Source organism: Anopheles marshallii, chromosome 3 (genome assembly GCF_943734725.1).
Source record: "Anopheles marshallii chromosome 3, idAnoMarsDA_429_01, whole genome shotgun sequence".
Taxonomy (NCBI): Eukaryota; Metazoa; Arthropoda; class Insecta; order Diptera; family Culicidae; genus Anopheles; species Anopheles marshallii.
Window position 1 is genome coordinate 21,938,272 of NC_071327.1, and position 22,514 is coordinate 21,960,785.

Here is a 22,514-nt window from a genome sequence, read left to right on the forward strand (position 1 = left end):
TAGGGTGCGGAGATTATAATGTCCTCCTATCAGAGCAGGTTGGTTAGTCAGAAGAGTTACGCTGTCTAGAGTGTACTTCCCCTTTAAGTAGAGCCGTAAAGCTTTCAGAACGTAAAGTTGTTTTGTTTGGAAGTCAGAGAACAATAAGCAATATGACAGAAAATGTTGTTTCTTACATTGTACACATTGTTCTATATTTAGATTAAAATTAAGGTAGGGTCATGCACGGCAGCAAAAACACCATTTTAACCCCACTGCTAGACGTAGAGGAGGCATTTGAAATTGCGACTCGACATCAAAAGACAAGCAACAACGAAAACCAATACAAATCCGGCATACTGCCGACTATCGCACCATTACAAACTTTGATCGTGTGTTTCGAACGTGGAACGATCCGTACGAAGGTAAGCAAAGGTTCCACAGGCACACACATTACGCCGGATCACGCCAATGGTCAGTCCCAACGTTCGATGATCGGATTGCCGGTTGGGCGCCAATATGTATGTGTTTGTGGAACACCAAGTGTGTCTGCGATCCCAACCCCCGTCCCCCTTCCCAAAAACTCCAAAGCACACACAAAGCAAAGGGCACTAAAAACAAACGGTTTCGGTTCAATAAACTATTACGCAAAGCCTTGCCCCGGTTCCCTTTCCACACCGAATCGTGTTCTGTTCGCGTCAGAGATACATCAAATGGCATAAGCGCAACCCCGCAACTCTCAAAAGCTGCGAAAGCAAGGTTGCACTCGCAACAGCAACGAGTGCATTGGCCGAAGATCTGAGGGTGGGGTGGGGGTGGGTGGTGGGATTGTTGACGGTTCGAGCAGACAAAAACGGAACCGATGAAACGCAAAAACGAATCGTTCGGATTTGACACACGGAATTTTTGAATCACCGCGAATGGGCCGCCGTGAAGTTCTGTGCGCGCGCGACCATTCACCAGCGCCTGTGAAACATAACAGTAACGTGATTGAGCAGACCGCTACGGATCACCTCAGGGACGAAGCAGCGATCATTGATCTGCTGAGGGGGACGGGGGTGAGGGGTTCCTTTTTATGTCAGCGATCGAATCTTTTTCATTAAACAGCGCAACAAAAACGCACCGTTGCTAATAAACGAGCGGAAAATTTGGACCATGCCTTCCAATAATCTACCACAAGGGATACCGTGCCATACAAAAATGGCAATATATGTACAATATATGTATAATATATGGTTATTATTGAACAAAATGAAAAGAAAAATAAAATTCAAGCACTTGCGACAAGGTGCACTGTCCGCTTCGACAGCAACCTGTTGATCGGCGGACATTATAGAGGCCGCACTGTTGGAGTTAGAACGGAGATAATATTTTTCCACTAATCATTGATTGGTATTCTGTCATCGTAGTTAGGATTTGTTGGCTAGGTAGAAAAATTAAACATTTACAACGTAAATTCTTAATTCAAGTTATGATGTCTACCAACTTTGAAAATCTGGTTTTTGAGATAATCAAGTTTGTAGTTTTGGAACTTAGAAGCCGAATGGTTCATTAGCTTCAAGAACTAGATACTCTATTGATTTTTTAAAAGAATTTTAACAGAACTCCATGAAGTTTAATCCATGACTTGCTGAGTGTACAATCTACTTATTAATTAATAAAAAAATCAAAACTCCGTGATCTTCCCCTCTGAGCTAAGAGCTAACTTTAAGCATAGTTTTGATCAAAACATTACATAATATTCTACCTTTTAGCTAATGTAGAATTAATCAAATTCCAAATCTTTATTTGCCCCAACACAATCGTTCGTTTCGGTTCGAGCGTCCCAATTTTGCTGGGAGCTTTCTTAGTGCGCGCACGAAAGCTCACCTCACATCGCAGTACTAACCGCTGATCGCGATCGCAAATGCAAACAATCGTGCGCGCCCTCGCTCACACACAAACGCAAAATGGAGAGAATCACTGTGTGTGCGGCTGCATTCCGTACCACTTTGAATGAGGCCATTGCGAGCATGATTCGCGTTCCACAGAAAACATGACGCCGAGGTAGTTGAACCTCATCAAAAAGAGGGTAAGAGAGATAGAGAGAGAGAGAGAGAGAGAGAGAGAGAGATCGCACGTGAGAGTGATCGGACTGCCAGGGTTGGTGTTACCCTTACTGCTCACCATTAACCCCGTCTATTAACAACAATATGATCGCCGGCTGTATGTTAGTATTACATAATTTAGTCTAGTATTGTTTTTCTGTCGTTGAAGGTGTCCATTATTATGCCAGCTCAAAATGTATATGGTTTGAAACGACTTACCAATTATAAAAAAAAAGAATTTATTTAATAGAACCACCTGGCATTAATTGGTTTTTTATATCAATTCTGACGAAAAAGTAAAAGAAAAAATATTTGCCTTTAATTATAACGAGCGAATAGCATGGCCATCGTCGTACCCACCCGACATGCCTTCGTGATCATGTCTATCTTCAAAAGCGAGACGATCATCACGTGAAGCGTTGCAGTAAAGCGGAAAGCGTATGCCCCATAGCTCACGATGGTGAGGGTGAGCTGCCAGCCGGAACAGCTATGATCGTTTTACCCTGACAGAGGTGGTTGCTGAAGAAGAAATGGCTACAAAAATCTCCAAACATATTGCAAATATTTTCCTATTATTCTTATACAACTTATGTTTTGTTTAACCACAAAAAGCTGTCAGTATGAGCTTTTATGTTTTTTTCCCAATTTAGGTCCAACAACTTGATTTTGAATTATCAAACCGTTGTCATTTTTTTTTTATTTTGCAACTTAATTAAATAATCCTACGCAATACAACATGTAATTTATAGAATATTAAGGAGAAAAATCATTTCGTTCTAGTTACAACGATGCAGCCTATATGCCTTTTTTTTTATTTGCTGTCCGTTGATCAGCAAATTGGCATATAAGGCTTCACGCTGCACCTTGTGTAATGTCTACAGGAATTACAGAACATAGCCCAAACAAAACTCCTAGCTAGATAAAAGAAGTATAGACCTATTCATTCCAATATGGACAAGCATTTAAAATTATGTCCTAAAAATTCACGAACATCATCTTTCTTTACTGGGCGCTCTAACTGCGTAATGGAATAGCTCACCGTTTCGTACCAAAACAATGGTCGTATAACAAGTCGCACTTGTCATGGTAGCGATTTCCAGTTGCGCATGTTAATCATCCCTCCAAGCAGGGGTGAACTCATTTCACCGTTGACAAGCAACACGCTGCCCGGGACGTGCATCATTACCATGGCATTCTTACAATTTAGCCTGCGCCAGTGTCGAATTACGTGTACGTTTGTTTTGCACATACCACGATTTTATAGCACAGGTACAGTGTGTGATAGCCCTGCTGCCAGGAGTGCACCTGTGTATACTACAGATTAACTTAAAAGGGAGAGATAAAGAAAGGAAGGCAAAACACAATTACCCATTATACCAAGGCGCCATATTGATTTACGACCATATGAAAAAAATGCCATTGCTCAACAGTAAATCAACCAAATGTTTGGAAAACATTCACAACAACACAAAACAAAAACTCTGCCATCTTCCACAATTCGGAACCATCATGAGACAGTTTTATGTGTGACCACCACCCGGTTACACCTATCTGACCAAATCAAATCCATATGCTGCCCATTGCATCCCAGGGCAAACGCAATTGCGTGTCTGTCGGTAACAAACGCGATTAGCCGATGGCCTAATGGTACCGTTTTACGAACTCAAGGTCAGCCTGGTAGATGACGCAGTCTCTCACGATGACGATCTCCCCCCAACAAGCAGCGGTGGAATGAGTACAGAACAGAACACATCTATATCTATGCTCTGCAAGTGCAAATGATGCTGGAACATAAAATCTACCCCGTCACACCATTATTACACCCAATAAATGGAATAGCTCAGCAATGTTACTGCCCATCAGCGTACCAATCAAAATGACAAGGCAAACAACCAAACTAAAAACGAAGCTCCACCGTGATGCTGTGCCGAACCTGTGCTGCAGCAACCAACAATGCTGCAACCATTTTTCCCTGCGTGTTCGTGCTTGCTACCTTTGACATTTAACCAATATTTTGGTGCAAATTTTGCCCTCCGTTTCCGGTTCGGTTTGGTTGCGCTGTAACAGCACTTCGGGTTCTTCGCGAGGAAATGTATGCACCAGCGCCGAAATCGACACGAATGGAGGCGCCTGGTCCCGGACTCGGGCAGCAGGATAAATAAAGCAGCCTGAACTCTCTGTATCTACTAACCCACGCTGTGTATGTGTATGTGTGTGTTTGTGTGTCCGTTAAGGATTTACGTTTACTTCCCACCGCTTCTCTCCCTGCTCGAAATCAAGAACTCACCCACAGAGCATTTCCCTCCTAAAATAGACCAAAAAAAAAGACCTGACAGATAAAAAAACATTTACCAGCAGCAGTAACAAGAAATGGGAAAGGTAACTGCGCATGCCTACGATTATCATTATCCTTCGAAAAGCTCGTCCATACAAGCGCGCCAAGCTCTCTTTCTGTTGCCCCAGGATTGTTAGGTGGCCTTCCCGAAAACTAAAAATCTGCAACGCCGTATAGTCAGATTTCGGCTGGAAAATTCCCTTCGAATGGAGGCGACGGATGTACAGAACCATCCCGAACAAGGACTAACCATCACGCCATCTTTCTCTCGCCTCCCTATCTCGCTCGCACGCCCTTAACAAACCGTTGTAACATTACATTCCACAGCACAACTGCGAAAGCTCCATCTATCTCACACCTTGCTGACGTCACGTTGGTAGTAAGCGTTCGTAGCCCAGAAAAAATTGTCCCCTCGTGGTATGGGGGATGGGTTGCGCGATATATTACACGGGCCAGCCACGAATGCTCCTATGGAATCGCTACTCTACATTTGACGCTCTGTACAGTTTGAATGCAGTTGTCATGTTAACTTTATTATGCCTATTACGCTGCCTGGGATGCAATTTGTACACAGGAAGACGGCCCGAAACGAATATTGCTGCGGGGCATATTGGGGCAGATAATTGGCTTTGTAACGAATTGCAATTACTCTTTACACATTAATTGGTTACATTGTAGGTTTGATAGCAACCAGCCAAAGTCAAGGACAAATGCATCAGAAATACAAACTACGAATCTCGCTACTCCACGCATTTTACATTTCATTTGCCTACTGAACTCTGACAAATAAGAATGAACGAAACTTTTATAGACAAGTTTATTGATTTTGTAATGGCGTTTTCTAATATTTACTTCAAATGTAAGTTTTTTAGTAGGATCCTCCAATGAAAATGTAAGCTTTACACTGGCTCTGCATTGCATTGTGTGCATTGCAACGGTGCATAGCAATTGTGTAACACGTCGCATGCGGAGTAATTGCAGGTGGCAGTGTGCAATTCCCTGAAGAAGATATGCATTGTCACCACGTTGGCAAAAGGGGTAGTAAACATTGAGAGGATATAATTACTTTTGTGCAAAAGGGAATCAAACGAAAGGAACGTTTAGCGTGGCTCTTAATGTGCGACTCCATTCAGTAATTGTTGTGTAATTCCGAAGAAACTATGGCAATTACACTCACATAATTGTATGTTTTGTGCGTTATTGTACCAAAATTAAGGTACTGCTTACATTAAGGCTTAGAAATTAAGAATTCGCAACTAATTTACAATAGACCAGCGCAACTTTCTGTAAAAAAAATATTAAACTAAAGCTTCTTCTTTTTCTTTGTCGGCACAACAACCTCAAGGGGTCTAGGCCTACCGTTTTTGGCTTTCTTTGACTTTATTTACCCGCAGATGGCTAGTCAAGTCCTGCGTTCGGTAACGTTCTGCGTTCGGTGCGAAGATGTTATTGATGGGGTGAACCGGATGGTGTATTTGGTAGCGACACCGATTTAACACGACGGGACCGGTGTAAGACCGGCGCCGCTACCAACATACCACCGGATCGCCTCTTTCCCATATTGTCTAGTGGTTAGGATACTCGACTTTCATTAAATTAAATGCAATAATTCACGAAATAAACCTAGAAATGTCAATTTCTAATGTGCTTAATGTGTACGACGACGTTTTAAAGGACACTTAAGCGGTTTAAGCGGATGTTCGAGATTCGTGGATTCGCCTTGGATATTTTGGAGATGAATAGGCATTGAATGTTTTGCTGAACGATGATCGATAGTGATGGTAGATAACAGCTCGGTTTAGCTATTTAAAGCTTTTTTCGCAGCAGCTTTTTTTCCATTACACCATTTCATCTCTTTCAATGATGCAGTAGCACGATGTTTTTGCTATGGCCGATGCATGGGATTTTTGCTGGTCAATCGTGCAGCAACAACTTATTTTCTTTTCTTCCTTCCGTTCCTTTTCCCCAGTACCTTTTCCGAGCATGTTTATGCTACACGCAACAGTAATCACGACATAACACACTACGCCTCCCATACGCAAAGGACGCATACGGTATTAAGAAACCTGACCAATATTGAAGCCCTCTCACACCTCTATACCCCAATTCGTATACGTGACTGCATGTGTGTGTGTGTGTGTGTGTGTGTGTGTACATACAGCACCTCAATCGAAACCAAGGTCGAAATTTGGTCGTTCGTCGCTTAGTAAAAACTCACCCCCACTTTCACATCGCCCCCCAAGAGACCACCTATGTTTGCTTACCCCAAATCCCCAAGAACCGATACCACACACTTACTTATCACACTGTTGCTGCATTGCGCTGATCTGCGTTTAGAGTCGTATGTATGTTGTGTAGTTTTTTTTTTATCTTCTTCGTTTGTGTTTCTCCACTGAACGAATATTAAATTGGCCAGGCGAATGCTTCTTCTCGATGACGATTCCGTTGGCGTGTTGGGGATTTTTTTTTTTCTGTCGGTGACTAGAGCACGATGACGATGGGGTCAGTTGGAGTCTGCAGGTTCGGCCAGAAACATCACGGATAACGGGCAGTTATATGGATGTATGCATGCCTTTTGCCGGTGTGTGTGTATGTGAGTGTTTGAGTGTATGTTTAGGTATGAAAAATCGTAGTAGGCTGAAAATAGTGCTCGATTTAGCAGACTATTTCGCTGTCGGGAGGATTTTCTTTTTTTTTGTGCACAAGTTTCTGGTTTCTCCTTTCTTATCCAATTGCACACTTTCTCACTATTTCCAGCCGCATCCCAACACACACTGCATCTCTGCTTTTCCAGGCAATGTGGCAAATAAAAAATAACACACACGGAACGATGGATGCGGATGTTCTATTTCATCCAACGAAGACGACAGAGTGCCTCGATGGTGAACTCACGGAAACTCTTTCAGTTGTACACGTCGCCACTAGTGTCTCCCGGACCGTAGTAAATTTTGCACTCGAAATGTTTTTTTTTTTTCCTTTTTATATTATTATGATTATTGGCACAGGTAGTCACACATGTACGCACACATGCAGAGCACACCGTTTTTCGTTCGGTGTTTTTCCAGGCAGAGAGCTTATCGACAGGGCCCCAGATCATTCATACAACGCCGAGAGCCGCGAGCTTTCTCGCGAAGCAGCAACTCACTATGTCGGGGAGCCTAGCACACACAACACTGGCGATTTTGTGCACGATGACCTTTTTATTTTTCTTTCCTTTTTGCTTCACCGATTGGATGGAATTGACGAAAACTGAACGCCAATCATTCCGAGCAGCGGCTACACACACTCACTCACACGCCACTTGCGCTCTAGCGTACGCATACCGTTACGTTCTCCACCGTTTGGGGGGGGGGGGAGCCCGTTTTTCACTATTTCTTTTTTTCGCTCAACCTTTCGCGGGGAGACGCGTACAACACGGCTGCTTACGATCCAACCTTCGACCGTACGGACGACGCTAAGCAACTTGCTGCACCAGCCCAGGCAAGGAACTTGATTTTTGCAGCCACAATTCCGGTTTCGGCCCTTGCGTTCTGTACGGCCATAAATATTTTATAAATCATTTCACTTCACCGTGCCCTGGAACGAACGACCGACACACACACCATTTGCTACACTTCTGGCCCAACTAGCGCACACGCACGCACCGTACCGCACACGGGCACTGGTGCAGTCACCCAATCTGCAAAGTACCCACGAAAAGACTGGTGCGTTGTGTTTACATTACTGGGTATCGAGTTCACATGTTTTGAACATAATTTTCATGCATATTACGCGTAAGTTCACCATGAAATTATATTTACAACTTATTGTACAATTTTACACGTAGGTTTTATTGACAATCATTCGAGCTACCAACGATTTTCTATTTAAGACCAGCAACCAGCGGGTTTTACTTTTGTTTATGTTGGTACCTTTTACGTTGGTTTGGCTGTCATGTCACATAAAATTTGAAGAAAAAGAAAAAGAAAAGCGTTTAAACAACAACAAGAGATGCGAGCTCATAAATAAACGCGTTTTTATTGGTTAAATCTTAAAACACATATGTATTCTCAAATAAAATATAACTCTGGAGTCTTTTCGGAAGGTTTAAGTTTTTTTTTGCATAATCGGAATCATATTCCGTTTCTGAAAAGATTTACAATTATACACTGTAATCATCTCAAATTACACTAAAACACTTTTTACCGTGGTCATGGCTTAAACGCTACTTAAACATTTACCTGCTTTACATGCAGCATCAATTTCGGGAATTCTGCGATAATTGTTGTCAATTAAATACAACAGTTGTAGGTTTTACACTTCATATACAATCCTAGCTTGTATTGCACTAAGTGCGACCTACTACCAACAGAGACACATAGGACAATTCGATAATACGTTAGGAACGCTGTTGATTTAGACAAAGGGAGATCAAAAAAAGGGAATAAAAAATTCCACGGAAAAAAAATTGTTTGGAAACGACAAAATCGTTTGGTAGAATCGGACAAGTCTAATAACCCCATAACTCTCGTTTGATGAGAAGTCTTACGGCAGTCTTACGAGTGTCCGTTAGACCACTTTACGACGTCTTTTCAGCTACATTTGCAGACTGGGTTCGGACCAAAATATCATCGCTTGTTCGGTACAACCGCAAGAAAGTTCGTCGCTTGCGAACGATTGTCAAGCAAGCGCTTCACACGCACGCATTACCCACACACGCCCAACAGTATTGCAGCGCATGTAGATGTAGATGTAGAACATATTTCGCCACTGAGGGAAAAAAGGGCAACCACTCTCGGTGCAGAAAGGTAGAGTTATGTTGCTCGTTAGTTTCATAGTTTAACGTTATCGGGCCGTGTTCTTACCGCATAATATCACTCTCGGAAGTAACGGTGCACACAGTGCGACCGATATAGGGTCGTGAACAGCGATGCAAATGTGTGTAATGCTGTGAAGAATCTCATCTCGCCATATCCCGATATCTAATATGGCGGCCGCGAACCTAATGCTGCTATGCACTTGGACTGTGGCTGCAGTTTTTTTTTGGTAGGGGATACTAAGTTCAAAACGCAGCGCCGTATATTGTGAATATTGGGCCTTGCCAGTGCGCTAGAAACAGTGACGGGATTGTATCGTGAAGCCTAGATGCTACGAAGTGTCGGAGTTAGCTTCAGGGAGTGGCGCAAATGGTACACCAAAAGTGCTCTAATGTGATCTGTTATGCTGCTATTGCATGTATATATCAATGAAAAGTAAATACTTGTGTGTTTTTGTTTAGGAAAACTTGTGCATAGACTGTGCAGCATTAGAACTGTAGAAAGTGTGGTAGGATTACCTGTGCCAATTGCGTCAAAGTGTAGTATGAAAGAAGACATGACAAAAAAATAGTTCATGACTGTTTAATTAACAATACCCTACCCGTGAAACTGTGTATTGTCAGATTTAAGAGTGCATCCTGTGTATCTTTTTGATAGGAATATGTAAATTTTTATGTCAGCTGTAGTGCTGCTCGCTGGACTGCAAAGCTATGTGAAAGTCCTTTTGCATTAATGAATATAGAAAAGCAAATTTTCCAATTGCTAAATAGGGCGATTCTATTAGCGTTGGGTGAGAACTGTACAAGTGGTTTTTTTACGTTTTCCTCTAGCACGAATTCTCTCTCTCGCTCTCTCCAACATATATGCGTTCGTATTTACGCACACATACACACATATTAAAAAAGCACCTCTACGTGGTACGGGCAACACCAAACAAGTGAAAAGTTATGTTGGCATAATGGAAGATAAAAAAAAAAACATCAATAAACGACACACGAAAGAGCAGACAAAACAAACATAACCACCCGCTCATGGCGTACACGCACACAAGCGCGCGCCGTAACAAAACAAAGAAATCAAACCGATCTTCTTCGTTATGCTTCTTGAAAGGATACGGTGTAATGCTAAAGTGTTATGCAAAGAGAAATAGAGAGAGAGTAAGAGAGGGAGCAAGAATGCGATCACATAAAAAATGAAAGTGAGAGAACGAGCCCGCTCTGTGTTGATATTTGCTCTTGCAGAGCATAAAGTTGAAGAAATCATCGAACTAGAGTGGAAAACCCTTCGGTGTTATGCTATTTCCAGTGTTACCATTGACTTTTCTCCATCATGAACTGCCTATCGGCAAGCCTCAAGAGCGAGGCTCGTCCGTTCTCAATTACCTGCCTTGACTGCCTTTAATCCACATTAAACACGATTGGTTGAACTGCATCATAACAAAACCTTCCGCAATGGTCTTCCCCTTTTTACAGAATCCAGTAAAGTACTCCTTCCAAAAACATCAATTCTCGAAATTCAGCGTACCGACAAACAACGACGACGAAAGTGCGGTAGTGCTTGATTTGTTTTAGTTTAAATTGTGCTGCCGGATAATCGTTTCACGCCCACCGAAACGATTCATTCCTGCGGAAGATCTGTGATACATTGTAGGCTAAGCTTCAAGTCCTGCACGGGAAACCATCATTTCCGGTCGTGTGATCAGTTTGCTGATTTCTATTAGTGACATTCATTCCAGAACTTGACGTATAAAGCTGGACAGTTCCGTCCACCGCGAAAGGTATTAAAATTGCGCTCGAGAAGTGTGTTTAGTTTTTTTTTGCATTAACCACTGTTTTTCGTTTTGTTTTGTTTCAGAGCCTGGTGCTCCGTCCTCGCAGCATAAAGTACAGTGAAACCAAAAACCAAGGTTCCTTTGATCACCGCATCAAAGGAGCGTTTTGATATACGTATCAAACCGTAGCGGTCTTCGTTTTCCTGTTGCCCGTCATTAATCAAAGTGTAGTGCCATCGTACAAGATGCTTGTGGACAGTATAGCTCAGCACGACGCGATGATGATAGCAGGAAACTGAGGAACTCTAGCGTACGAGATTTATTATAATCCCTTTCACGTTGCGTTATCTGCATTGCTCCGCGCAGTGTTAGGCAACGCAGCAGGTGCGCGCACCAGCGTTACTTACGCCAGTGATTTTATCTCCACAACTTGACCGTTGCTGAGATGAATGATATTAACGGAAGACAGCTCCAGTTCATGGACGAACATCCAGCATCGCTGGAGTTGATCGGGCAAAGCATATCGTTGACTGCAGTGGAAGCCAACACTGCTATCGATCGCCAACCACCGGTCCCAACGCGAACCGATGAGTGGGCCGTCAGCGAACAGGACGATCGACATACCGCACCAGCGGTAGACACGTGCCGTCCACAGATCGATCCGTTCGCAAACAACAGTCCCAAAGCCATTGTTATGATTTCAACACCTCCAATGCAGGGGAATGTTGCGGCTGATGGTGGTGAAGGTGCATCTAATACCCGGATGGCATCCATCTGTCGAACCTGTCCGGATAGCCAGCCATCGAAGGCGACCCGCACTAGCCATACCGACGACAAAGAGCCGACCCATATTGATTCTGTGACATTGAAATGTGATTTAAATGATTACCTGATTAACCTTACAAATATTAGATGTAGTTTAGCACAGACAAACACCGCTCCGAACGTTTCTCAGCCGCACACCGATATCAGCCCGTCACAAACGAAGAGCAGTCGGGACATCAGCTATCACCCGGCGGAGCGTAAGCTTGGCCTGTCAACGTACACATGCTTCGATGAGCTGGTGCGCTGTACCGAGCGTGAGCGCGAATGGGTACGGTGTGGGGTATTTCCGCACAGAATGTACCGACTAAGGTTGTGCGGTGGTGGCGAAGATTCTATCAACAATGGCACCAGTGCGTGGGGTACACCCCCGGGCGCTTCAGGCAACGGATCGCTCAGTGCGTGGGGCGTACTGCCCAATCAGCAACAGCAACCGCAGCAACAGTCATTACCACCGTCCGCTTGGGGTAGCATCAACAATAGTAACGCAGGTAACAGCACCAACAACAACAACAACAACGGCGCCAGTGTCGGATCCACCGGCAATGCGGCGAATGGCAACGGAAGCACAGCCAATAGTGGAGCAAGCGTTGGGCAGCGAGTTGGTGGACCATCGGCCGCAGACCCTAATTCCAACAAGGTGAACACTCAATCGACTTCCGCGCCGAACGCTTGGAACGCAACGGTCAACCATGGACGCCATGGTGCTTCGGGTGGAACAAATGCAACGGCGAATGTTGCTAACAACAACGGCAATCATCATCACGGTCATAATAACAATCAGCAGCAGCAGCAGCAGCAACAACAGGCAGCTAATATGGGTGCTGGAATGAATAATGGCGCCGGCAATGGGACCGCCACGAAGCAGCTAGAGGTGCTTAACACAATGCGCGATGCACTATTCAGTCAGGACGGTTGGGGCTGTCAGCATGTCAACCAGGACACGAACTGGGAGGTACCGGGTTCGCCGGAACCGCAGGGTGCTGCCAACGCTGGCGGTGCCGGCGGTGGAACGGGTGGTGTTGGTGCTAAACCCGACGGAGTCGGATCACATGGCGCAGGGCCGAACGGAAGCTGGAAGGCACAAACCATGAACAATGGTACTGAGCTGTGGGAGACAAACCTACGCAACGGTGGCGGTGGACCCGTCCATCTTCAGCAGCAGCAACAGCAAGCTCAACAGCATCTGGCACAAGCAAAGACCACACCATGGGTTCCAGCTAACAATCTCGGCGGGACCTGGATGGAAGATGACGACAGTGCGGGTGGTCACCCGGGCGGTGTTCCCGAAACAGCGGCCAACGTATGGAACGGTAGTGCGGCAGCAATTGTCGCCGGTGCTGTACCACTGGGACCTGCCGGAGGACCTGCGGGCGTTGGTCAGGCACCTGGTTGGGGTGCGCTCAACAATGGGAATGTAGTTACGGCTCCTCCGACTGCCGGAGGTGCTGGCACGGTTGGGGGCGGTATGTGGCCATCGGGCGGCAATACACCGGCCATCACCACAGCCGGCCCGCCAACCACGACCGGATCCATGAACAATCCACAAATGGGTGCGATCGGTGTGAAGAAAGATCTGAACGAATGGGGCGGTGGCGTTGGACCGATCGGTTCGCTTGGTTCGGGCGCGGTTGGAGTCCCCGGTGGTCCTGGCATGCCCACGCAAGTCGGTTGGGATGCACGATCAGCATCGACGGCGGGAACCTTACCGATGGCCACTGGTGCAGTCAATGGACAATCGGCCGGTGGTTTCAATCTAAACGCCACGATTGGTGGTGCTGCTTCGGATGGGCTTGGCAATCGGATCGGCGGTGGTGACCTTCGCGGCGATCCACGGGGCATTTCTGGCCGGCTGAATGGTGCAGCGGCCAATAGTATGTGGGGTGCTGCTGTTCCGGACCAACGATCGGGAACATCCGGTGCGACGGGAGGCGTTGTACTGCCGGGCGCTGGAGTTGGTGGACAACAATGGGGTGGGAACGGTAATGGAGGACCAAACAAGCTTCCCACAAACTGGGACGATGGAAGACCATCCGCACTCGATGACGCCTCTGGTGGAGCGCTCTGGGGTCAGGGCAGTGCCGGAGGACTGTCAAGACAGAACTCGACCGGCTGGAAAGATGTTTCGGATGTTATGATGCGCCCCGGTGGTGGAGCCAGCGGTGGTCCAATGCAACGCAATCAACAGCATGCGCCAACCGTGCAGGGTGGAGGAACTGGACAGTTTGGGCCCGTACCCGTACCAGCTGGTGCCGCCAGTGGAGTACGCGTCGGTGCCGGAACGGGTGGTGGCCTTTCGCTCGGTAAGGACGGCATGTGGGGTGGCCAGGTGCAAGGTATCGTAAGGAACGGTTCCTGGGAAGATCAGACACCCGGTGGCGGTGGCTGGGGCGATGAAAAGAGTGGCGGTGGCGCTCCTTGGAATGTGGATCTCGCATCGAATGGTGCCGGTGGTATGGCGGGTGGATGGAACAAAACACCAAACACGCCGAAATCGGCCGGTATCGGATGGCCGGATCCGGGTGAACTGAACGCGACTGGTGCTGGCATGGATTGGGGACTTGGCGGTAAACCTTCAACCGGAACCGGATCGAACAAATCGCAACCGCTGACCAATCCGCTGGAATTTATACGTGCGAGCAAAGAGTACCGGTTGCTGTGTGAAATGGGTCACAAAAAGGAGGACGTAGAGTTTGCCCTCCGCACTACCAGCATGAACATCGAAGAGGCCATGGAACTGTTGCGTCATGGAGCTGCCGTAGCAGGTTTGACGACCGGATGGCGTCGCGCACTGTCCGAGGATCATACCGGTGGTGGACTCGGGATGGGTTTTGATGGCACATACTCGGGTCGAATACCACCGCTGAATCATGCGACCAGTGGATTGTCTTACTCACAGGTAAGTTGCGTGATGATAGTGAATTTTTTTTAAAACGATCATTCATACGAATCTTTAGCGAAGCTTCATTCAAATCATGAAACGATGCTCACTCATAATTATTAATCAAAAGATTCAGAAATGTTTAGATATTCATAAAACTTTTCGTGAAAGTTTAAGAATCCACTTTATAGCACTTCAGAGAGTCACGAATCTTCAGAATGATTCGTCGATTGTTTAAGTTTCGTTAAACGATTTTGTGAATTTTTGCAGCAACCTCTAGGGAATCGAAAATCAATCTGGATTCCAATCATCTTCCAAATTTTCCAAAAGATATTAATGAATCTGAATCATATTCAATTCATACACAATATACACAGCATCACTTACGTACGTTTTGTCCATTCGCAGAACAATCAAAACATGCTTAACAACATACCTGGGGGTGGTCCGGTTGGCGGACTGGGTCTCGACGGTACCGGACCAGCCAATCTCGTGGCGCTCAACAATCTGAAATATCTCTCACAGGGCGCAGGTGGTGGTGGTGGTGGTGGTGGAGCTGGTGCGGCCCATCCGTCTTTTAACCATAGCTCACTGTTACCGCCCGGTGGTCGTGGACTAAACCAACAACCACCAGCCCATCAACAACAGCAGCAGCAACAGTTGGCGGCAGCAGCCGCAGCACAACCCACCAACCAGCAGCTCCGTGTGCTGGTGCAGCAAATCCAACTGGCGGTGCAGAACGGTTTCCTAAACCATCAGATCCTCAACCAACCGCTCGCGCCGCAAACCTTCGTTCTACTGAACCAGTTGCTCACTCACATCAAGGTAAGTGACGCAAACACAAAAGCTCATTTCGATTGTGTAGTTGAAACGGCTCGAATGCTTCTTTTTTCCTCCCATATTCCAGCAAATGCAATTGACTCAAAGCAACCTGGCACGCAGCGGTACAACGGGTGGTGTTAGTGCCGTGCAGTTGTCGCTGGCCATCAACAAGCATAAAACGCAGATTGCGCAGCTACAGCAGCAGATTGCCGCCCAGCAGAGCATTTACTTGAAACAGCAGCAGCAGCAACAGCAGCAAGGCCATCAGGGATCGATGGGGCCACCGCCACCACTAATGCAATCGAATCCAAACGCCGGCCTCGGTATGGACTTTATGCGCCAGCAACAGCAAGATCTCATGGCACTGCAGAGCACCTTCGGAGAGATGGCGCTCGGAAAGGATTCAATTATAACGTCCACCGGAAGCGTCTTCCCGCCGCCGGTCGTTCCCCTGCAGCAACAGCAGCAGCAACCGCAACACGCCGTAGTTTCGGCAGCCCCCGGCAACGTCATTGTCAGTGGTGGCAGTACTAGTCAGCAGTCTCGCTTAAATCAGTGGAAGCTTCCATCGCTCGAGAAGGACCCGACCGCTAGCAAAGATGATCTCACCGATTTTTCACGCGCTCCCGGCCCCTCGACGGCAAAATCAGCGTTAACTACTACCACTACCAATACTAATATAAGCTCTCTAGGTCTCGTGCAAGATGGGTACGTATACTATACAGCTATTCCGTGCCCGGACAGAACACTAATTTTAATACTCTGCGCTGGGTCTGTGCTGCATTTTCTTTCCGAATGTCACACTAGAACCTGGACAACCGGTCGTACAAATCTGGCAGATGGATGGCCGGAGCAAACGGGTGATACCGATAGCAAAGACTGGACCACCACCACCAACACCTCTCCGCAGGACAGTTCCGCTTTCACCGACCTAGTACCTGAGTTTGAACCGGGAAAACCGTGGAAGGTAAGCAACGAGCCGACGCAACGACCGAATGCTCTTTACAACCTAGAAATCCTTATCATCTAAACGCAGGGAACGCAACTTAAGATTGAAGACGATCCTAGTATTACACCGGGCAGTGTAGCCCGCTCACCGCTCTCCATTGCCACCGCCAAAGACTCGGAGCTATTCGGTGGTGTTGGTGGTACATCCGTTGCTGAGAAGACGTCCCCCATCCCAGCCGACGGCGGAGGTCTGAATCTTACGTCTTCCGCTTGGAGCTTCAACACTGCATCGCTTACCTCGGTAGCTGGCGGTACCGGTGGCAACAAGCCAATGGCCGGTAAATCCGTCTGGTCCGACAGTTCGTCTGCCGGCGGTGGCAGTAACGTGGCAGTAAGCAGTTCGGCTGGCGTTGATGTTTGGTGCGCACCGATTGTGAAACCATCCGCTACACGTGGCCCTCCACCCGGTTTGGGAGGGGCCACGGCCAACAAGAACGGGAACGGAGGATCGATCGCCAGTACACAACAGCGCACCGGTGCTGGTTGGTCTAGCGGTGGTGGCACATCATGGCTTCTGTTAAAAAATCTTACTTCCCAGGTATGCCGTGAATGAATCTTTCCCAGACTGCACGTTATTCAAACTGTTCTTTGTGTTTTTTTTTTCTTCAGATTGATGCATCAACACTCCGCACGCTGTGCATGCAGCACGGTCCGATCCTAAACTTCCACTCGTTCCCGGCTCACGGGCTAGCCCTGTGCCGGTACGCAACTCGCGAGGAAGCAGCGAAAGCTCAACAAGCGCTCAACAATTGTACGCTCGGTTCGAGCACGATCAGTGCCGAGTGTCCGGGCAGCGAGTCGGAGGTGCAAACGTATCTGCAACAGCTGGGTGGTGCAGCTACTACCAGTGTCGCGGTTAGCAGTAGCGCCTCTAGCCTAACGTCCCCCTCCTGGAGACAGGAGCGTACTCCGAGCGGTTCAGGTGATTATTGTCATTATGCTATTATTGTAAAACCTTGTAATTCACTTTAACATCTCGAACCCCTGTAACAGTACGAATCTCTCGTCGTTCCGGTTCTTAATTGAAGTTACTCATATACATATTTTGTTATCATATCTTTCTCAACCAGGCGCTGACACGTGGGGTGCTGGGTGGGCCATCGGAGGTTCCGGTAGTAGTGGCACCGGAACGGCAGCTAATCTCTGGGCACCGTTGGACGCGGGTACCGACAACGGAACTCCAACCAGTTTGAATTCGTTCCTACCAGACAGTTTGCTCGGACCGGAGTTGAACTAAACACCAGCAACAACAAACACGCATCACCGTTTGAGGCGTCAAATCTAAAGCGGCAATTTTTAATAGGTATCCCAGATGGAGGATATTCTTGTATTTTTGTTCTATTTTTGAGTTTTTTATCTGTGTCGGTTTATACCCTCCAACAATGATATTATTTTCCACCCTGTTCAAAGTACACACAGCATTGTGCACTGATGGAAGCTACTATTCATGTCGGATTTATTACACGATATAGCTTTTTCTTATGTTGTTTTAAAAATCAATTTTATTTGTTTGTGCATGCAATGTTGTCTGCTCGAAAATAAAGCATTTTTGTTTAAATTGAAAGCATCACCAAACATCGGAAAGAGTGTATGTGTGTGTATGTTGCATTGCCACTATGACGTCAATTCAAAAACCAGATGCTGCAACCTGTCTCAACTGGATCTTTTCCAGCTTAAAAAAACACAAAATCAACTGTTGCCTGCAGTTCAAACAAACATCCAAAATCCAAGCAAAACGTCTGGCAAATTGGTATTTGATAACGAAACTTGGAAAGATGCATCTCCAGAACTCCGACTGTCGTCCGGACACGCCACCGCCATGGGGCCCTCCGACTGGGACAAAGTGGTTGGGAATGGGTGGATGGTGGGGCCAGCCCAGTAAGAAGACAAAGTGGAAATATTTATTAATTTTAATATACACATCATGCGAAAACAGCGCAGCAAATGATGATCAGAGCCGATCAAACGATTATGAGGAAAATGAATAATAATATGAAACGCATTAGATTTACTATATTATGAAAGGTATACATAAATGTTATTGAATTATTTTTGACATTATTTAGATATAATGGAGCGATAAATAAATGAAACCATTAAATGATCTAGCGAATGTAGTGCGTCATAATTTGCTTACTTGTGAATGAGAAAGCCATATTCGCTTTGTTTGCACCGATTCTTGCCGAAGAGCTTTCATCGTCGTTGCCGCAAATACGCAAACTATACCACAAGTCTCAAAAGATCGATCACCTCGCTTCACGCTACGCTTCACATTTCTCAATGTGCCGCATATAAAGACGATTACGGCTGAACTTTTTCGAACAACCACATGTAAAAGGATATTTTCCAGTGTGTATCATCTCGTGTCGCTTCCGATCGCTCGTGTACATAAATCGTTTCGCACAGTACCGACATCCCAACGTTTTTTCCTTCGTGTGCACCTTGAGATGCTCCTTCAGTTGTGATTGGTTTTTGTACTTCTTATCGCAATGCGGACACACGGTATAGTAAGCATCGGAGTGGACACGTTGATGCATCCGCAGATTGGACTTCCGATGAAATCTCAACCCGCACGTACTGCACACCTCTTTCTTCTCGCGGTGCAGTAAGGCATGGGTGTTCAGGTTTTGCTCGTTCTTAAAGCTTGCCCCACACTCCCCACACCTAAACTTCCGTTCCGCGCTGTGCACGGCTTCGTGGACCGCGAGTCGGGAAGGCGTCAGAAAAGAAGCACCGCACGTATTGCAGCCGTAGTTGCGCGGTTTGTAGGGCGCGTTTTGGTGACTATGGAGGCTCGATTTACTGCGGAACAGCTTGAAGCATACTTCGCATCGAACTGACCGTGTAGGATCGAGAACCGTTTTGCGTATCGAATGCCTCTGCATGGTATGCTCCACAAGTGACTCAATCGTAGGGAACGATGCGTAACAATCGCAGCACTTTTTTTGCTCCGCATTAAACAAACATGGATAAGTTTTAGGACGCCCTCTGCTCACAGAATTAATTAGGGCTTTTTTCAGCTGTAAAAGCAATTCGTGGCTAATAAGTTCCTTCTCAGTGGAAAACGTGTGATCACAGTTATTGCAGCAGTGAAGTGTATCTGGAATATCTTGCTCTCCATTATCTAGTACGTGCAGCACATTGATGTGCTCTTTCAGTTCATGTTTAGTGTGGAAAGTCATTGTGCAGTCGCTATGACAACAGCAATAGCTTGAATCGTTTTCAGCCTGGTCATTCAACGTAGTTAAATCCGTATCTTCCTCAATGTTTTGATCTTGGAATTCTTGGCCCGAATTCTGGATTTCGTCCTCATCAAGGTACTCAGTAACGTAAATGTCGTCGGTAGGTGGTCCATCCTTTGTAAAACTGTCGTCACTTTTTGTGGTACTAACATTTCGTTCCACCATTTCATCCGAGAGCAACTGATGGTCTATTGGGGGGGATTCCGATATCAATTCTACCAGCAATTCTTGCGTTTCACCCTGAGTTTTAGTGGTTTGCACGCTAAAACAGAATAATGAGCAGTCAAACTTTTATCGACTATTTACTAGAGGTAGCTTACGGAATCCTAAGGTTTTTCTGTGTTTGCAGTTCATGATCTGAGTTCTGGCATTTTTGCACAAACGTGTAGGCTACCATAGCATCTTTGCTGCATGTTAAACACACGTGGGACGGTAAATCGTCATCATCAGCTATCTACAAAGATATTTAAAATTAATATTAACCATCTTCACACAATCTACTCAAATATAGATACCACCAAACTCAGCTCACATCTCACATTTGTTATCCGGAGGCTGAACCGTTCGCTTACCTTTACATCCGCGCAGAATTGTATGATTTCTGCTAGTGTTAAACCATGACGCTCGGTGAACAGAAAAGTACAGTTTTCAGAATATTCCATACAAACACGACATTGCAGACTCATCGTGGGGCTTGGACATCAATTTAGATAATTTTACAGCGATAGAAATAACTTGTCTTCTGCGGTTTGCTTGTAATTTTTTGTTTACGTCCCAACTGACATCTCTTGCCGTGTTTGTCAACATGCCGAAACGTCATGAGCTTGCGTCACAAAAAAAAATCCCAAACAAACATTACGAAGATAGAGCGGGGTGTGCACCGCAAAAGTACTTACAATTTTACCCCTCCAATAGGTACTGTGAAATTAAATTAAAAACAGTGATTAACATCAAACGAAAGCTTCTTCCTAATTCATCGATGTTGTGCGTGTAAGAAACCCCAGAACGGAAGTAACTTCCCCACATCTCAGCTGTACTGCAGGAACGGAACAACCAGAATGTTCGACAATAACATCAACAATTACGTGCTGAAGGTAGAGTTGGCGAAATGTTTCGGCAATCTTGGGACGGTTTATCTGGCACAGCATCGGCCCACCCGGCAGCACGTAGCCGTGAAAAAGTTCCTAGTGGAGGATCTGAAGAACGACATTACGTACGTAATGGATGAGGCAAAGCATCTGCGTGAGTTCGACCATCCGAACATCCTCAGCTACCACACCGCATTCGTACACAACCTCGATCTGTACTTTGTCCTGCCGCTCATGTGTTACGGCTCCTGTAGGGATACGATGAATAACTACTTCGAAATAGGTTTCCCCGAACCGATTCTGGTGTGCATTCTGCGAGACATCCTACAGGGGCTGGTGTACTTGCATTGGAAAGGTTATATCCATCGATCGATTCGAGCAAGCCACGTCTTTCTTAACGAAACGCGTGCCGTACTGGGAGGCTTCCGCGTATGCACCAGCTTCCTCGGCGAAGGTAAACGAATACGTAACCTGCACGAGTTGCCGCCACACTCGGTGAAATCACTAAACTGGCTAGCGCCGGAAGTTCTGGCACAGAATCTGACCGGCTACACTGAGAAATCGGACGTGTACAGTCTGGCGATGACGGCGTATGAGCTGGCGAACGGTGTGGAACCGTACTTCAACATTACGGCCACTCTCATACTGGCGGAGAAATTGAAGGGAGGCGTCTACCTACCGATGCTGCTGGATGCTACGACCGTACCAAGCGAAGACGCGACACAGCCGAATGAAGCGGCCACTCCATTGAGACAAATCTATGCCTCCAGACAGTTCTCCGATGCGTTGCACAATTTTGCCGAGCAATGTTCGGAAAGGTGAGGGATCTGTTTATGTGCCACAAGCACAGTAGCAAAGCACTAATATTATACATTCCACTATTACACAGGGATCCGACGAATCGACCCAATACATCCGCCTTATTATCACACCCCGTATTCAAGCTGGTTACTCACACCAACATTAGAGAACAATTTGCACTGCACTGTATACAAACCGTCGATTTTGATTCAATTCAAGGTAAGATTTTACTACGGTTGCTTTGATGGAAATATTTCATACATGTGTTCTACGATATCGTACAGATTCCGACATCAATCTGACCGAAAGCTTCTCGCAGATGCGCATGGAAGCAGGGGGTTCCTTCGAGTGGGATTTTGATGAATCGTAACGATGGAACACAAACAAACAAAAGTTCCATCCGTTTTAAAAAAGAGTGGCCTGGCCTGGATCTTATATGAATAGAAGAAAAAACATTAAAAGCAGTGGAATAAGTAGATAATTAGGAAAACTTCTTCGATTCCTACAAATATTGTGACACGGCGCAGAGGACACAGACAAGCTAATCGAAAAGAAAGGAATAAAACAAAATGCTTCGGGTGTTTTTACATCAAACATTTAATTCGATTACTATCTGCAAACAGAAGATCGAGAAGAAGTCATCTAACCATCGGAGAAGGAGAAGTAACCCCATGAACAAACAACCATAATCTCACCAATGCGGCACATGTGCGCGTTCTTTTGTTTCGTGGTGTTACTACTATAATTAAGTTTCTTTTTATCGGCTTTATAACTCGTTGCATAGTTCCGCATTATATAAGTGAAGAAAAAATTATGAACAATTAATAAAAACAATTTAAAAACACAGAAACAGAAGAAAACAATCCTTTAGATGTCTCCTAA

At 45.9% G+C, this 22,514-nt stretch overlaps 3 protein-coding genes across 3 annotated transcripts; 2 read left to right on the forward strand and 1 right to left on the reverse strand.

The window, feature by feature from the left end:
* The first annotated feature begins 11,413 nt into the window (after nucleotides 1-11,413).
* LOC128715603 (protein Gawky-like) lies at nucleotides 11,414-17,738 on the forward strand. The gene is made up of 7 exons (XM_053810512.1): nucleotides 11,414-14,689; nucleotides 15,080-15,496; nucleotides 15,579-16,201; nucleotides 16,301-16,460; nucleotides 16,530-17,039; nucleotides 17,111-17,423; nucleotides 17,572-17,738. The coding sequence occupies exons 1-7, from the start codon at nucleotides 11,414-11,416 to the stop codon at nucleotides 17,736-17,738; spliced, it is 5,466 nt and encodes a 1,821-aa protein (XP_053666487.1).
* A 1,024-nt stretch (nucleotides 17,739-18,762) lies between these two features.
* Nucleotides 18,763-20,429, reverse strand: LOC128712349 (zinc finger protein OZF-like). The gene is given in 4 exon segments (XM_053807244.1): nucleotides 18,763-19,867; nucleotides 19,925-20,005; nucleotides 20,043-20,197; nucleotides 20,316-20,429. Coding segments are annotated over 4 exon segments (1,455 nt in total).
* Nucleotides 20,430-20,801: 372 nt separating this feature from the next.
* LOC128714804 (STE20-related kinase adapter protein alpha) lies at nucleotides 20,802-22,002 on the forward strand. Its single transcript, XM_053809684.1, has 3 exons — nucleotides 20,802-21,649; nucleotides 21,721-21,851; nucleotides 21,917-22,002. Exons 1-3 carry the CDS (start codon nucleotides 20,802-20,804, stop codon nucleotides 22,000-22,002), a joined length of 1,065 nt encoding a protein of 354 aa, XP_053665659.1.
* The last annotated feature ends 512 nt before the right edge of the window (nucleotides 22,003-22,514 follow it).

What these genes read in the sequence shown, in the direction of transcription:
- LOC128715603 (XM_053810512.1), top strand. Translation starts at nt 11,414, where the DNA reads ATGAATGATATTAACGGAAGACAGCTCCAGTTCATGGACGAACATCCA. An exon ending in GTGGATTGTCTTACTCACAG is followed by an intron (nt 14,690 to 15,079) that starts GTAAGTTGCGTG and finishes GTCCATTCGCAG; the next exon opens with AACAATCAAAACATGCTTAA. An exon ending in AGTTGCTCACTCACATCAAG is followed by an intron (nt 15,497 to 15,578) that starts GTAAGTGACGCA and finishes CCCATATTCCAG; the next exon opens with CAAATGCAATTGACTCAAAG.
- LOC128714804 (XM_053809684.1), top strand. Translation starts at nt 20,802, where the DNA reads ATGTTCGACAATAACATCAACAATTACGTGCTGAAGGTAGAGTTGGCG. An exon ending in GCCGAGCAATGTTCGGAAAG is followed by an intron (nt 21,650 to 21,720) that starts GTGAGGGATCTG and finishes ACTATTACACAG; the next exon opens with GGATCCGACGAATCGACCCA. An exon ending in CGATTTTGATTCAATTCAAG is followed by an intron (nt 21,852 to 21,916) that starts GTAAGATTTTAC and finishes GATATCGTACAG; the next exon opens with ATTCCGACATCAATCTGACC.